General features: G+C 46.2%; 2 protein-coding genes across 6 annotated transcripts in view; one reads left to right on the top strand and one right to left on the bottom strand.

Moving 5' to 3' along the window:
- The window catches only part of Erich1 (glutamate rich 1), a 74600-nt gene extending 71518 nt beyond the window's left edge, over positions 1 to 3082 (bottom strand). For 2 of the 4 annotated variants that reach the window (XM_015999765.3, XM_006981272.4), the window contains exon 1: positions 2985 to 3082. In XM_015999765.3, coding sequence (XP_015855251.2) covers positions 2985 to 3006 — 22 coding nt within the window. In that variant the 5' untranslated portion in view covers positions 3007 to 3082. Of the gene's footprint in view, positions 1 to 2896; positions 2957 to 2984 lie in introns of those variants that run through there. The other 2 variants (XM_076553684.1, XM_076553685.1) reach the window with 2 other exon arrangements.
- Positions 3083 to 8580: 5498 nt separating this feature from the next.
- Positions 8581 to 17069, top strand: part of Dlgap2 (DLG associated protein 2) — a 746370-nt gene continuing 737881 nt past the window's right edge. For both annotated transcript variants that reach the window (XM_076553682.1, XM_042262958.2), the window contains exon 1: positions 8581 to 8706. The gene's annotated coding sequence lies outside the window, so the exon portion shown is untranslated. The remainder of the gene's footprint in view (positions 8707 to 17069) is intronic.

Raw genomic sequence — 17069 nt, 5'->3', positions numbered from 1 at the left:
TAAATAAATATATACATATACACATAAACATATCTATCTATCTATCTATCTATCTTTCATGTATGGGTGTTTTGCCTTTATGTATGTCTGTGTACCATGTGTGTGTCTGGTGCATGTAGGAGGCCAGACAGATTTCCTTGTAGCACGAATCCTAATTGGTCTTAATAATAAAAACTCGGAGTCAGATATCAGGGTGAAAGCTGAAAGAACAGAGAAGCAGAGCGGCAGCCACTAGAAAGATTTACCTCTAGGGAATCCTCAGCCTGAATGGGATCTGAGCTCCTGTCTCCTCCCACCTTATATTCCTCTCTCTGCCCAGCCATATCACTTCCCGTCTCCACCTCCCTAGTGCTGGGATTAAAGGCGTGAGATCTCAAGTACTGGGATCAAAGGTGTGTGTTACCACTGCCTTGTCTCTATGGCTAACTAGTGGCTTAGCTCCACACTCTGATCTTCAGGCAGGCTTTATTTGTTAGATCACAAACAAAATATCACCATATCCCCTGGAACTGGAGTTACAGAAAGTTAGGAGCCACCATGAGGATACTGGGAACCTGGAAGAGCAGCCAGTGCTCTTAACCACTGAGCCATGTCTCCAGCCTCTTCCACTTCCACTTTGTACTTTCAAGATTTATTCATCATCTATCTTCCTCCCTCCAAACACAACATAATACATTTATTTATTTATTTATTTTTATTTATTTATTTTGAGACAGGGTTTCCTCTGTGTATCTTGGAGCCTGTCCTGGAACTCACTTGGTAGCCCAGACTGACCTTGAACTCACAGAGATCATCTGCCTGCTTCTGCCTCCGAGGTGCTGGGATAAGGCATACACACCCTCCCGGCTCAAAGACAGCATTCATTTTTTTTTTTTTTTTTTTTAGTGGCATTTATTCCCTTTATTATATTTTTTTATTATTTTATTTTACAATACTATTCAGTGCTACATAACAGAAGCCACAGATTCCTTTGTTCTCCCCCTTCCTGCCCCCCTCCCCTTCCCCTCAGCTCATCCCCCATTCCTACCTCCTCCAGGGCAAGGCCTCCCCTAAGGACTGAGATCGACCTGATAGACTCAGTCCAGGCAGGTCCAGTCCCCTCCTCCCAGATTGAGCCAAGCGTCCCTGCATAAGTCCCAGGTTTCAAACAGCCAACTCATGCAATGAGCCCAGGACCTGGTACCACTGCCTAGATGCCTCCCAAACAGATCAAGCCAATCGACTGTCTCACCTATTCAGAGGGCCTGATCCAGTTGGGGGCCCCCCAGCCTTTGGTTCACAGTTCATGTGTTTCCATTCGTTTGGCTATTTGTCCCTGTGCTTTATCCAACCTTGGTTTCAACAATTCTCGCTCATATAAACCCTCCTCTTTCTTGCTAATTAGACTCCCAGAGCTCTACCCGGGGCCTAGCCATGGATCTCTGCATCCAGATTCCTCAGTCCTTGCATGGGGTTTCTGGCACAACTATTAGGGTGTTTGGCCATCCCATCACCAGAGTAGATCAGTCCCGGCTGTCTCTCGGCCATTGCCAGCAGTTTTCTGTGGGGGTATCTTTGCAAACACAGTATTCTTTTTTTTTTTTTTTTTTTTGGTTTTTCGAGACAGGGTTTCTCTGTGTAGCTTTGCGCCTTTCCTGGAACTCACTTGGTAGCCCAGGCTGGCCTCGAACTCACAGAGATCCGCCTGGCTCTGCCTCCCGAGTGCTGGGATTAAAGGCGTGCGCCACCACCGCCCGGCCAAACACAGTATTCTTAAGCTACTTAAATTGCACCTGATAATTCTGTCATATATTCTCTCCAATAGAAAAAGAGACTATTTTCAGGGGGTAGCTTAGTGACTGATGAAAACAACAGAAAAATTCCCTTCATTTTATTTGAATTTAGCGAGGCTATAAAGGTTTTTCAAGTTGGCTAGCTGCTTTACTCTGCTCAGGAAAAAGCATTTAACGTCAGGTTTAGAAGCATCTGAGACATAGAAGGGAAAGCAAGAAGATGAAGCATGGGGTGTGGCACCAACTCAGAATGCAGGAGACAGCTGAACATATGTTAACCAGTACAGTGTTTGGACTCTCTTCCGGTGGGAGATTACAGCAAGGTTTTGCTACACGCTAAAGAACCCTGATGTCCATTTGGGAACACCACATCTGATTGTTTCGAAATGGTTATGTCCTTTCTAACCCCTGAGACAGTCTTACTTTTTTGGGGCTTGGGGGAGGCAATTAGATGAAAGTGGGAACTCCCTGGGGCTGAAGTGGGTGGTCACTAGTACAATTTTCTACACAGGAAAAAAAATACACAGACGGGGGATTTTTACTAACTCGTTCATGCCTTTCTCGCTTGCTGAGAAACTAGTTTCCTACTTTTAAAGTAGCTATTTATAAACTATATACAGCTGACACTGGCTTTTTTTCTTTTCTTCCTTTTTCCTTTCATAGGAGAAGCATGTTTTAAACACAGAGAAGCATGATAGTCTCCACTCCCATTACAAGATCTGCATTTCCAGGACCTGCAGACGCCAACCCAGAGATGAGGATCATAGGAACAGAGGGCTGCCCTGGCTGCCCTGGGTGGGTGGAGGCAGCCCTCCAGAGGCTAGGTCTTGTGTTACTCCCCACCGCCCCCAAAACACACCCTATTCCCACGCCCCAGCTTGTGAGGACATCGAGGCTCTGGAGGACTCTGCTCCACCAGTGAGGTCGCAGAGACAACGAAGACCCCTGAATGGCTGCGACACCCTCCCGACCCAGCCAGCAGCAGGAGGAACCCACTACAGCAGACGGGCCCCACACACTCCACGTCCCCCCACACACCCCGGGCCCCCTCAGGGCCCATCATACCCGCCCTGCCCTAGATACTTAAGGTCCCTCAAGACCCACGATCCCCCCCATCAGCCTACCACGCCCGCAGGTCACAACAGGAGGACACCCTCCACCCCTGCGGGTCTCAGACCCAGTTTCCGCTCACGTGCCGCCCTTCCTGCCTACCGTGCTTCCGATGAGCAGACATCCTGGACCCCAGCCGGGATCCTGGGCCCCAGCGGCCGCCAGACCAGCGCCCGGCGCTTCCGGATTCCTCTCGTGTAGGCCCGCCCACAATATTAGCAATGCCTAATCCGGACCCGAATTCCCCGCCGCTGGGTGCCAATCATCCATATACAGCGTTTTATTGGTTCGTGTGGGGCCTGGGCGGGGCTTAAGCTCTGCCTCTAGGAGCCTGGCTCTGGAGCCTGCGCGGAAGGTAAGGGGCACCGCAGCGGCCTCTCCAGGGTTTGCCCCTCTGATGGATTTGGGCCAAGACACAGCTGGGGACGGTACGGGCTCTGCACACTTGCGGAACTTGGGGTGCAAGCTGGAGAAAGGTTGCTGAGGAGAGAAGGAAGAACTGGAAGCTTGAGGCAAGACAAGGTCCCTCTCTCGGCTCCGACCTGCTCTCGGTCCCGCGCTCCCTGTCACTATGTCTGCTAGGGGGAATGGTGCGCCCGCACACCAGCGGTGCCCACCCACCGACAGCGCCTCCCCTCTGCTTCGCGTCTACCGGCGCCTCTCTTTGTGTTGTCTTGCACCCAAGGCACTTTGCTTTTAAAGCCCGGCGGTGCTACGGCGCTGGGACCCTTGTCCCCTGCTGACATTGACTCTTCCGTCCTTGGAATTGCTTCTTCGGAAGCATGACTGCCGAGTGTCTGCACGACCTGCAAGCTGGAATAGACGTCCATGAAAGGTCAGACAAGAGAGGTGCAGGACAAAGAAGACTGTAAGGACCATATCCCAAAGAGACGAGCTCTTCGAAGAGAAATAACGCAGGGTTATAAGCAGCGAGTTTATAACGAAACACACAAAGCAGACGTCTTTCTTTGGTTAGTGGAGGTTAACAAGCACAGACTTGAGGAGATGAACGAGCAAGACCTGATATTACGAAGAAAATGCTCAAAACAGAAAAGAAGACAAGCTATGGTTCAAGTAGAGTGCCTGCCGGCCAGCCTTTGTTTGGGAGATCTGATGCCGGTAGGGATCAGCGAGGAGAGAAGGCGCGGCCTCGGGTGTGTCAGGACTCTTTGGAATAAGCTCTCCTATATCAGTGAGAGCGGAAGGGCAGAGATGTTACTGATGAACTCAAGCCAGGATAGTTCCTGAAAGGCCTCGGTTGGGGTCCAGTTTGTATTAGCGTTTTATACTCTAAAACTACAAGGTGGGGGGCGGAGGGGGGGCAAGCGAGTGATATTGTACAGAAGCCTAAATGGCAGTCTGCAGGTTGTTAAGGGCAACATGACCCAATGTTACCACTGTTTCTCCTGGTCATGGTCATTCTGTTCCAGGCAGGAGGCGAAGGCATGCTTGGCAAATAGGCAGTACAAGCAGTGCTTTCAGTAAGTCACGAAATAAATCAATAGATCAGTACCTAATGATTGGTCTTTGCTGCCCTATTCTGCTTCGCCGGTGATGATCATGGAAGAAGCAACACTGAACGTCTCACGGAGACGTGGAAAATTGATCAGTTTTGAGCCTAGAAGTGAAATGATCTGATGTAAATGTTCAAGAAGTGGCTTCAGCTTCTCTACTGAGAGTAAACTGCATTGCAAGGGACCACTGTGCGGCGGTTGCAATAAGGAGAATGTTGGTGGTTAGCATCTGGGCTGCAACACTGAAGATTGTGAGAGGAGATGTCAGGGTGTGGATGCGTTTGAAGGCAAAGCAAAAGAGATGTTCCAAGTCCTCAGATTGGTCTGTGATGGAAAAGGGGAAATCTAGAATGGGTTCAGGATTTGGGTTCAGAACTGGAAAAGTTGGGGTTTCAGGCTGATATGGGAATCCTTTGGGAGGCCCTTTGTTAAGTGGTGCAGAGCAGCGTTTGATACATAAGCTTAGGAAACCGTGGAGGGAATGAATGTGGCCAGAGGAGTGGCTAAGAACTGAGCCACGACGGCTTCTCACCTTTGGAAAGTTGAAAGATGAAGAGGCTCCAGCTCTGGCCCAAGGGAAGGTGTGACTACAGGGGACGAGAAGTGACAACTGTCCTGCAGCCACGTCAAAGGGGGGTTTACCCGTTTGAATGAACAGCCGGATTTGTCGAGGGCAGGTCTTGACGGTCTTTGGTGACAATGAATTTCATTGGACTACAAGACACGAAAGTGTGATGATGGTTCAAGAAAACAGAGGATCCTGGATGCAGACCACTATGCCAGCTTCTGCTTGCTACAGTTCCCCCAGAACTCCAGCAGACAGGAGCACTCCTGTATCACTCCCCGTCAGCCACAGGCACCATCCACTGGGCAGCCAGGCTAGCCTTGGGAAATGCAATTGCTTCCTTCTCTTTCGCCCACAGACCTATCCAGAAAGGTCACATCTAATTCATGTCCCCACCTCTCATGGAGATTCCATTTGAACGCTGATCTCTTCCCTACCCCTCCTGCTGTTTCCCAACTCTTACCCCACGACCATTCCACCTCTTCTGTTCACTGCAACCAAAAAGGTCTTTTTAAAAATCTAAAACAATCACTGCAGAGCAGGAGAGATGGCTCGGTGGTTAAGAACTCTTGCTGTTTTTGCGCAGAACCTGGGTTCAGTTTCCGGTACTCACATGGTGGTTCACAACCATCTGGAACTGAAGTTCCAGGAGCTCTGATACCTTCTGCCCTCCGAAAGCACCAGGCATGCACCCTGGTGCACATACACACGTTTGGGCAAACATACTTATGCACATAACACAAAATAAACATTTTAAAAACTCACTCCCTCTAGCCCATTACAGGACCAGAGTCAAGAGAAAAAAAATGGAGAAAACATTTGACAAAATCTAACACTAGTTCATGATTTATAAAAACAACAAAGCAAACAACAAACAAAAATCCTCTCAGTCAACAATAAATAAAAGATAATTTACTTAACTTAATAAAGAACATTTACAAAAAATTCTGCAAATATCACCATCAAGGGGGGGAAAACAATTAGAAGCTTTCCTACAAAGGCAAGGATAGTCCCTCTAACCACTGATTTCAATATCATACTAGAAATGCTAGCTAATGTAATGAGACAAGAAAAGGAAATAAAAAGAAAGAAGAAATACAAATGTCTTTTTGTCGGCAAGCGTCATGAAGAAAATCCTAATGTCCTGGTCAAAATCCCACATAAAATTACATTGTATCTAAGACATTATTCCAAGTCCTTTAAGTGTGTTACAAAACCTCCCAAGCACTGTCTATTAGCCCACATTCAGGATGGTCTCTCTCAGTTCCTAATCTAACTAGTCATTGACAAGAAAAGGCAAGTCTCTGGATGTCTCTGGGTCGTCAGGCCTGTTCTTCCTACTGCCAGAATCCATCCATCCCCCCACCCCCACCCCCCGCTTCACCGCACGCCCCATCCTGTTCTTGGGAGCTTTGGTAGAAGCCAACCTCTGGCTTCACCTCATCCATAGTCAACTCTGAAGGTGGCTTTCTTTGACATTATCAGTGCTGCTCAGCAGGGGAAGCAGAGGGGAGGGGGAGGATGGAGGCAGTTCTGAAGTACATCTCAGACTGTACTTCAATAGGATTGGCCCCAGCTGCCTGAAGGAGAGAGAACCCTGATGACACACCCTTTATTACTTTTCCTTGCCTTTCCCACGCTTTCTATTCCCGTTTAGTTTCCAGAGATTAAGGCTTTCAAATAAATGACCTACACTCAAAACCATGTCTTGGGACCTCCTGTGAAGCAAACCCAGAGGAAGATTTCATGTAATGGCACCCTCATTAATACTTCCTTAACATCGTAAACTATTCACTGTCCTTTTCATTTTCCAATGACACAGTACAGTTCCTTCATAGAAGCAAATGTAATCCACGAGTATACTCCCATAACTGTAGTGTGGCTCCATCCCAAGACGGGATGTGTGCCCAGTGACAATCTTTTTTTTTTTTTCTGTTTTGTTCACACGTCCACAACACATAAGTAAGCACTCATTCTAAGTATCACTTGTGTTTCTTTGGTTGCTACCATTGCATGAGATGACAAGTAAATGAATGGGAAGATGGGGACCCGGGTGGAGAGGAGGAGAGAAAATGGTTACTAGAATTTTAAAACTTCATATGCCATCTAGATTTTTGGTTTGAGGTTTTTGGAAAGCCATATTTCAAATACGTGAAAATTATGTGAAATATGGCTTTCCACTGTGAAACCCATTGGAATATTTTAAAGACACTAAGAAAGTATGTCAGGTTTCTTTGAGTCATTTATGTATCTCTAACAATTTGTATTTTGCTTTTAAAGTACACTGAAGTTCTTGACTGATTATATGAAAAACATTTTATGGAGACTGTTTTTATGTAAAGATCTTGGAATTTTGGAAATTATTGGGTTGTTCATGTGCTTCTCTTCCATTCTACACCTGTCCATCTTTCTGTAAATATTCACCTTGCTGATTAAGTTTTGGTCACATTTTAACCACGGAGACAAAGCCCCCTTTTACATTTACGTTTACATGGAGCCCTGTGACTTGCCCAAGGTTAGCTAGTTGTAATGGTAGTGCCCCAGAGTCCAGTCTCAAACTATGCCTTCAGTTGCCAGGGCATTTTATTCTAGGCCACAATAACTTTTCTTCTTGACAGGCTGACAGATCTGAGGAGGATGTTCCCACGAATCTAACTAGGTTCCATCACAACGTGGCTAATTTTGCTAAGTTTGCCAGACTGTTATTGGTTGCCTTCCTGACTTATCTGAGATAAAAGGATAAACAACCATTATTATTATTATTATTATTATTCGCTTCCACTTTCACACTTCATACGTCTATCTATATGCTGCTGCAGCAAACAAGTGGCTGACACCATCTCTTTTCCCTGTGTCTAGACCAGGTTTATTAATGAGGATTGTTATTCGAGGTGCCAGGGGTGCCACTGGAGGATCCCTGATTCCTCTGAGCACAGCACCGAGCAGTTTACCGGGCGGGCAGGTAACAGGTGGAAACAGAGGCTGTATTTCAGAGCCCAGAGCACCTGTGTGCGCACTCTCAGTGGCTGTAAGAAGCTTTGTAACAGATCTGTCTTCTAACGCTCCCTCTCTCTGACCTGGGAGCCCAACAGATGTGGGGGACTTCATCGGGCAGAGTCCGGTGCACCCAATGCGTCTGCAGATGCCACATCTTGATTCGGATGGAGCTAGACCTTTCCAGGCGCATTGGCTTGTGTGTGGGCTCGCACGCTGACCTACAAACACGCCGAACACTTGCAGTGTGGGACCTCTCTGCTCCCCCGCCCGGTACCTTCTCTGTCCTCGAGTGACCCAGTGCTCTGCGCGCAACAGTTGGGACCTGCTGTGCGCGGGCTCCCGGGCCATGCGCGCCATGCGATCTCCGGGCCAGGCTTGCCATTGGCAGCCGCACAGCGGCCTGAGCGCTCCCCCTAGGCGCGCGGCGCTGGGCCCTTCCTCAGATGGAGCCACGCACCGGCCGCCCCCCAGTGCGCCGGTGCCTCCCCGGGCGCCGAGTGCGCAGGCGCCGGCCGTGAGGACCGACCGTGCGCTGGGCTCGAACGGGGTTGGAGCGCGCGGCGGCGGCGGCAGCGGCGGCGGCGGCGGACAGACAGACTGCGGATCGACGCACGGACCCAAGGATTCTGGAGCCTGGGAGCTGGCGGCAGTGCTGTGCGCGCCGCCTGGCCTGAAGGGTGGCCACCTTGCTATGTCGCTCGGCATCTTCTGAACTAGGAAAAGCCCAAGGATGTCCGCTCTGAGGAAGGTGCGAGACGCGCGGGGCCGCGGGGACTGGGATGCGGGGACCGGGGCGCTAAGTGGCGAGAGCCGTCGGGGCAGGGAGGGGGCGGTGCTGCGAGACCGACCCGCGTGGGCCCTGCCTAGGCGGCTGTGTTGGGGGTAGGAGGCTACTAGGAACACGCTCCGGGAGTGAGAGATAACCTTAGGGGTGGCCGGTGCTCCGGGGTCCGCCGCTGGGGTCCTTCCTTCCGGGCTGCAGAGCCCGGTGGCAGGGTTGCTGGCACACGGGCTCCCCGGCTACAGGAGCGAGGCGGAGGTGTGAAATTCCCCGCTCCGCGAGGCCGGGTAACGGGGTGCAGCCTGGGGCGCTGGCCAGCGAGGGGGCTGGTGGGGCAGTGGGGAGCGACCCGAGTTCCCCCTCCCCCCAAGCCCAGGTGGCCCCCGGGACTCAGACTGGGAATGAATGGAAGGTGTTCAGGAGCCGGTGCTACAGGGCGCTGGGGTCGCGGAGGCGGGGAGGGGCCACTTGTGCCCTTTGCTGCAGCCGTCGAGACGAGCAGGGCCTGGGCCTAGGGGTTGGGAGGGGGTAGCCGCTGCTGGGCTCTCCAAGTGCGAGCCGGGAGCACGGGGGCTTTTTTAGGGGTGGTTGCTAAGCGAAGCGCTACCCAGCGCAGGGTTTTGTAACTAAGCCTCCCCCGGCAGCTGCTGTTGCTGCTCTCGGGCTCTTTCCCTAACGATCGCAGAAGAAATAATGAGGATGTAATTATTACAGCCCTGCGCGCGAAGGGATGGGGGGCGGCAGGCACCGGGCTCCTCGGCTTGGCGCCGGCCAGGTGGGGCCGGGCGGGGCAGGGGATTCCTATCCTACCCTCTTGGAGCGGCAGGGCGGCGGGAGGTGCTCCTCTGGGATCCGAGATAGGGGCTGGGGCTCTAGACCGAGTTAGGAGAGGTGGGCAAGGGCCGCGGGCGGCGTCTAGGCGGGTGCAGGGTGTCGCAGGTGGAGGGGAACCCGGAGCGCCGCGGCTGCTTAGCGATCCGCACCCGAAACTCACAACACCCTGTGTGGCGCTCCTACACTTCGGGAATGTGGTGCGAGCCGCCCGCAGGTCGCTTTTCCTACAAATGGATGTCGATTCCGGCCCGGGTCGAAATCCAAATGCGTGACTGACTTAATCAGCATCGGCTGTGTTGTATCAATGAGAAAATAAAAGCAACGGGCAGCCAATTCGCCCTCGGTGTTGATGAACTCTGCCAGCCTAGGCTGTGGGCGTTTCAGGGCTGGAGATTAAAGCGCAGCTAGTTCTTCCTCCTGGTGTCTCCTACTTGGAGGCGAGAGGGAGCTATCTGGACTTGGAGCCTTGGGAATGCTGTTAGTGGCCAGTGCGGGTACATCAGCCTACAACCTTGAGATCTGACCGTTACCTTGGATCCCAGTTACCTATGTGAGTGCCTTATTGTACAGTCCATGAACCAATTGCATTTGGAATGAGAAAAGAACCTGGAGTCTCAGCGTGGTCCAAAGTAGTCCACGACCGGTTCAGGGCAGTGTATAAGTCCGAAGCTGACTTACTTAATTCAACCTCCCCATCAATATATAGACTTAAAGTTAAGGTGCAGTACAACATGATTTTCGTCTTCATATTCGCTGTGGGAGGTACTACATAGCCAAGACCAAAAATAAAAAAAAATACTGGTGATATGATGAAAAAATAATAATTTTTTTGGCAGGTCAGGTTGTTACTCTGTTGTTTAAAAAATGCCATTAATCAGGATTTTCCAGTAGCCAAATTGTCTTGTGCAGGCAGTTGGGTGACTCACACAGATTTGGCTTCCATGGTAATTGTAGAGTGTGCATACCACTTCCTTTTAGATGATGTGACTTTTTCATTACTTAGAAGAGAACAAATGAGAATATTTTATGCCCCACATCTGGCAGGCACGGCTGTCAGGCACCAGGGAGTCCTCTGCTCAAACACATCTGGGCTGGGAGAAAACATAAACCTAATGAAAGGAGACAGGGTGTAGTCCCCAGATACAGCACGGCCTCTCCAGCCACTCCACAGGGGTGATCTAGTCAGTGTGGGGTTTGTTCTCTGAGATGTGCTACGTCCTGTTCCTCTGCTCTCTTCCGAAACCATCTCTTCCGTTAAGTCAGTGGGCCATATGCTTCTGCTCTGACCTGCCTGTAAATACCTTGCGTTTTTAGGCCAAAGGGTAATACACCAAATGGTGACTGCTATGCCAAATAACTCAAAGGAACATAATTAAAATTATTCCCTGCCCCACCCCAGCCCAGAACTTTTGTTTTCCCTGGAGCGACCTTCCAGGTTGAGCAGCGAGGAGCATTGTTCCCTTTGCAGCCCCCAGCCTTCTGCAGCCATAGTGAAGGTAGCCTAAGCGGGTGCTGCTGGAGGAGGCCAGAGCCTCCTGTGCAGATACCTGATGTGCTGTGACCGAGGGCACATGGGATTCAGGGAGTTCAGCAGCAGGGCGGTGACTTCTCCAGAGTGACGTAAGCATGTTCCTCTGTGGCAATCTGTTGCTTCTCCTATTTTTGTCCACTTCATTTTTGACAGTGATAGAAATTCCAAACTGAATTAGAAGCGAAAATCCGCATCTTAGAATTTAATTCGTGTACCAAGAATGTGCTCAATTGCAAAACTAAAAAGTTCTAGTATTTTATTAAGTGTTATAGGATTTTTTTAATGCTATAATATTCTTTTATAATTATATTTGAGGGGGAAAAATCTCCCATCTCAGTCACCCAAGGAATAGAATGATGTACACTTCGATTATAGAATTTATGAGGAAGTTAATTAAATATTATTTATTGACCCTTGGAATGGATATGCCATGATCATGCATTGGCTACAATAAAAATAGCTGTGATTCATCATTTTGGCCAGATGGAAGTCATATTTAGAGCATTGCAGTACGTTGGCTATAAAAGAATTAGAGCTTTACCACACAGGAAGTTAGTGGGCAAAACATTCTATGCAGTTAAAATTGCTCTTAATCAACCATAGTTTTAACTAGCTTTTGTTTTTCATCTTATAAGCACTCATTTTATTAGCATCTACTGAAATATTTTCAGTTGTTGTTATCTGTGTACGGAAATCTCAAGCATGGCAATTCGCTTGTATTCATAACTAAAGCATTCCGGGTTTTTAGGAGGCCAAGTGTCTGGGCTCTAATCCTGATGAGGTGTGGGATTACAGGTTCCCGTGCTGGTATAAATCCTGCAGCCGCCCTTGGTCAGCTCTGTCTTCCAGGGCTTCAGAGCAGTGGCAGACAATATATCTGGTTCTTAATTAATCTCTCTTTGGCAAAAGCGATGGGAATTAACCAGCTGATTTTCCTTGATCCTGCCATTTTCTCTGAAATGAGATGTCCTCTCCATTAGTAACAGGGTTTCTTTTTTCTTTTTAAATAATTTATTTATTCATTTTACATCCCAGCTGCAGTTTCCCCTCCCTCCTCTCCTCCAAGTCCCTTCCCCCCATCCTTCTTCTGTTTTCATCCCCTCCTCCTCCATTTCTGTTTAGGAAAGGGCAGGTCTCCCATGAGTATCAACAAAACATGGCATGTCAAGTCAGTAAGACTAAGCACCTCCCCTTGAATTAAGGCTAGGCAAGGTGACCCAATATGAGGAGTAGGGTCCCAAAGGCCTGTAAAAAAAGTCAGAGACAGCCACTGTGCCTGCTGTTAGGAGTCGCACAAGAGGACCAAGCTACACATCTGTCATATACATGTAGAGTGCCTAGGTCAGTCCCATACAGGCTCCCTGGTTGTCAGTTCAGAGCTCCTATGAGCTTAGTTGATTCTGTGAGTTTTCTTGTGGTATCCTTGACACACACACCCCCCCCCCCACCGGCTCCTACACTCCTTTCTCCCGCTCTTCTGTAGGGTTCCCCAACCCCCGCCCAATATTTGGTTGTGGGTCTGCATCAGTTGCTGGATGACGCCTCTCTGATGACAAGTGGGCTAGGCACTAATCTGGCTAGGAGATGGCCAGTTCAGGCTATGTATCTCCTATTGCTAGGAGTCTAAGCTGAGGTCTTCCTTGTAGATTCCTGGGAGATTCCCCTGCACCAGGTTGTTACCTCACCCCCAAGGGCCCCCCTTTCCAGTAGTCTCTTTCAGTACTCTTCCCAAACCTGATTGCTCATGTTCCCAGCCCCACCTGCCCTCAGTCCACTCAGTAAATCTCTTCTATTTCCCCTTCCCAGGGAGATTTGGGTGTTCGCCGTGAACCCTCCTTGTTACCTAGTCTCTCTAGATCTGTGGATTGTAGCGTAGTTATCCTTTATTTTACAGCTAATATCCACTTTTGAGTGAGTACATATCATGTTTGTCTTTCTTGGTCTGGGTTACCTCACTCAGGATGATTTTTTTTCCTAGTTCTAACCATTTGCCTTCAAATTTTCTGATGTCCTTGTTTTTAACAGCTGAGTAATATTCTATTTTGTAAATGTTATCACATTTTCTTTACCCATTCCTCAGTTGAGAGACATAATACTGGCAAACTGAATCCAAGAACACATCAAAAGGTCATCCACCATTACCAAGTAGGCTTCATCCCAGAGATGCAGGGATGGTTCAATATATGAAAATCAAGAAATATAATCCACCATATAAACCAAATGAACAACAACAACAACACATAATCATCATAATCAACACATAATCAACACATCTCATTAGATGTTGAAAAAACCTTTGACAAAATCCAACACCTCTTCATGATGAAAGTCTTGAAGAGATCAGGGATACAAGAGATATACCTAAATATAATAAAAGCAATATACAGCAAACTTATTGCCAACATCAAGTTAAATGGAGAGGAACTCAAAGAAATTCCACTAAGATCAGGAACAAGACAAGGTTGTCTACTCTCTCCATACCTATTCAATATAGTACTTGAAGTTCTAGCTAGAGCAATAAGACAACTAAAGGAAATCAAGGGGATACAAATTGGAAAGGAAGAAGTGAAAGTATGATTATTTGCAGATGTTATGATAGTATACATAAGTAACACCAAAAACTCTACCAGGGAGCTCCTATAACTGATAAACACCTTTAGTCAAGTGACTGGGTACAAGATTAGCTAAAAAAAAAAAAAAAATCAGTAGCCCTCCTATATACAAACGATAAGCAGGCTGAGAAAGAAATCAGAGACTCAATACTCTTTATAATTGCCTCAAATAATATAAAATATCTTGGTGTAACTAACCAAGCAAGTGAAAGACCTGTATGACAAGAACTTCAAGTCTTTGAAGAAAGAAATTGTAGAAGATATCAGAAGATGGAAAGATCTCCCATGCTTATAGATTGGCAGGATTAACATAGCAAAAATGGCCATCTTACCAAAAGCAATCTACAGGGTTTCTTTATAGTGTCCCTTTTTATAGGTTCAGGAAAACAACTGTTGTTCTCTGTCCTTCAAGGGGCCCTAGAGAGGCAGGACCCTGTGAGAGCTTTTGCATCTGGTGTTACTGGGGAGGTTTTCATGCTTGTGTGATAAAAGCCAGTGCTTTACTATCCAGCCTTCCTTGCCTAAACTTTCAAGAATTATTGACCTCAGTGATTGCCAGTATCTCTGACATGCAGTATGAATTTATTCCCTATGCTTTGGTGATTCTTCTCATGCTCAGGGTGTAGCTGCGGTGGGCCACCTCTGTCCAGCAGTGGGATGAATGAATGGCTGGGCCTGTCATAGGTTATATGACTTTATTAGGTATTTGGATCATTAAAGAACACAGAACTCTACTCAGACCTAAAATCTTACGTAACTTTTAAGGAAAGAGACATTTTAGGAAGAAAAGTTGAAAAGATAGAAAACTTTGAAGTTGCTGTAGCCAACTTACAACTTCTCTAAAAAAGTTAGCCTATATCCTACAGCCCCTATCTAAGGAGGAGAGAGGGGCTAGGTAATTTGAGAGAACTCTCTTAACCTATTGATCCAGATATGTAAATGTGAAAATTCTCCTTTTGAGTGGGGTCTTCTTTCCCTGACAGTCAAGCGGTATAGGTATGTTTTTAGTTGATTCAGAAATTTGCAAGTAAAAACTTTCATCTTGGAGCAAGATTTGTTCATTACTAGGTGATGTTTTTGTCTGGTATCCTTCTTATATGTACCTACCAGAACAAAAAGAAAAATCTTTTTTTTTTTTTTTTTTTTTTTTTTTTTTTTTTTTTTTCTTTTTTCCACAGGCAATTTATTTTGTTCTATTCATTCACAGTTAATACAGAAAATACTTGGAAACATTTCCATATAATGTTTGACACAGAAATCATCAAATAGAAGTATACAATGTTGACAGGAGGCAGTACATTTATAATTTATAACCCCAAATGTATTTATAAATTAGAAATGGAAAGATCTACAAATGAAATTATGAAGGTTCACCAAAGTCATTTAATCTGTCAGTTTCTCATTCATTCTTATGTCTTAATAATATTCTATTGTATGAATAAGCCACATTTTATTTCTCTCCAGTATTTGATAGCTATTTGAGTTGTTTTAACTTTTTTACTATTAGCAACACACTGCTGTAAACTTTCATGTACATGTTTCATAGGTGCACATTTTCAGTAGTTTGAGGATATATTCCTAAGGGTAGAATTGTTGAGTAACAGAGTAACAATGTTTTGCATTTTGACCAACCACCAAACTGTTTTGCCAAAGTGGCACACCATTTTACAATCTCACCAAATCCTTGTTTTTAAGGCTCTGATTTTTGTACAAAAGCATTCAATCATTCTGTCAGACCAAACCAGGAAAAGTAAGCTATAGTTCAGAGCTGTTCTATTCCATTTACTATGCAAAGCCATTCTTGGCATTTGCAACTCTCAGCCCTTTTGAGTATTCTTGCAGTGTTTACCTTTTCCTCCACCACTTTTTTTTCTTCTTTTTTTCTGGTTTATTTCTATCTATTACAAATGTATAAAAAAATCCTCCATCAACGCTGCTGTTAGCAGCAGAACCTTGAGAAATATACCTTTGGTTTGCCTCAGAAAAGGAACACATATTGCACTGTAAAGTTTATAAAATTGGCGCAAAACATTGTGATAATGTTACAATACCAGTTTTAAGAGTTCAGTGACTAATGGGGAGCCAATGGGATACATGCAGAACTGTGAAAGTGATCTCACTTAGCCAGCTGTACACGTAGACTGTAAATCTACATTCAGATCATTTCTGAACTAAGACTATCATCTCAGTTTATCTGTTGAGGTCAACCAGGAAACCCTAGCATATACCTTGATTTTTGCAAAAAACAAAATAGGGGGAGGGGTTTCTTCAGCATTTCAGTCCACGAGTAACTGTATCCTAACAGGCAAAGTGTTCTCTCACTGTCAACATAGAATGAACTGCTGCTGGAGGTCAACTTGGGTTTTAATTTGCATTAGCACTTACATGCATAGTAGTCCAAGTTGTTGACCTCATGACTTTAAAAAGTAACTCTAAAAAAGTAAAATGGCCCTTCTTGGAAGACTAAAGAAAGACATCCAGCCATAGTTGTAAAAAATCTCATCAAAACAATATACCCTTTTATGAATTACTCCTCAATTAAAAAAAAAAAAGTAGCCCCAAATAAGAAGCAGCTCTGAAAAAGAAAATATAACTTAAGATATTTGAAAAAAACAAGGTGAATACAGGTTCAAAAATAATTAAGATACATTTTCTTAAGGCTACCTAGAATTAGGCTTTAAAGAATTCTACCATTTCAAGTTTACCACTAGTTACTAGATACCTATTTACACACAAGATGTTCACTTTTTTTGTTCCTTTATCAAGAGAAAAATCTACCTTCAGACTATGAGGGTGGTGATGGGGAGGGACCAGAAATCAAGATTCAAACAATCCCATGCAAATATCACATTTTTCAAATGGAAGAACTCCAAACTGCACTAGAAGTTCCAATCACCAAGACACTTTCCATTGAAATGATTCAAGTACAACTACATGGCACCATGGCCTAGGCCTAACATAGGCCTGACAACCAAGTCCTTGCTTTCTGGAAGAAAGGCCTCAAAAGTCCCACTCAATTCCACATAACAATACTTCAAAGATCAATTAGGTTTTCCTTTCCTTAATATTTTTGTTTTTGACTTCTAATCTTAAAGACTAGATTAAAACTCAGCTCATTTCCCAGAAGGCATTGCTTCCCTTTGCTCTACGAAAGAGTCCACCAAGACCTCTTCCTCAAAACCATCCAGCCCCCAGCCTCCAGTCTGTGCCTGTGATGCATCTTTCTCAACATCCTGAAAAGGCAATGTAGGTAAAATATGCTCACAAACACCAAAACTAGCTGTCAGAAAGACGTAACTAGCTTTATAATTTAAGTTCCAAAACACAAATACTTGCAGCTTGATCTGTACTGA

The sequence above is a fragment of the Peromyscus maniculatus genome, chromosome 17, assembly GCF_049852395.1.
Source record: "Peromyscus maniculatus bairdii isolate BWxNUB_F1_BW_parent chromosome 17, HU_Pman_BW_mat_3.1, whole genome shotgun sequence".
NCBI lineage: Eukaryota > Metazoa > Chordata > Mammalia > Rodentia > Cricetidae > Peromyscus > Peromyscus maniculatus.
The sequence above is the reverse complement of the archived record's forward strand: the minus strand, read 5'-3'. Positions and strand labels throughout refer to the sequence as shown.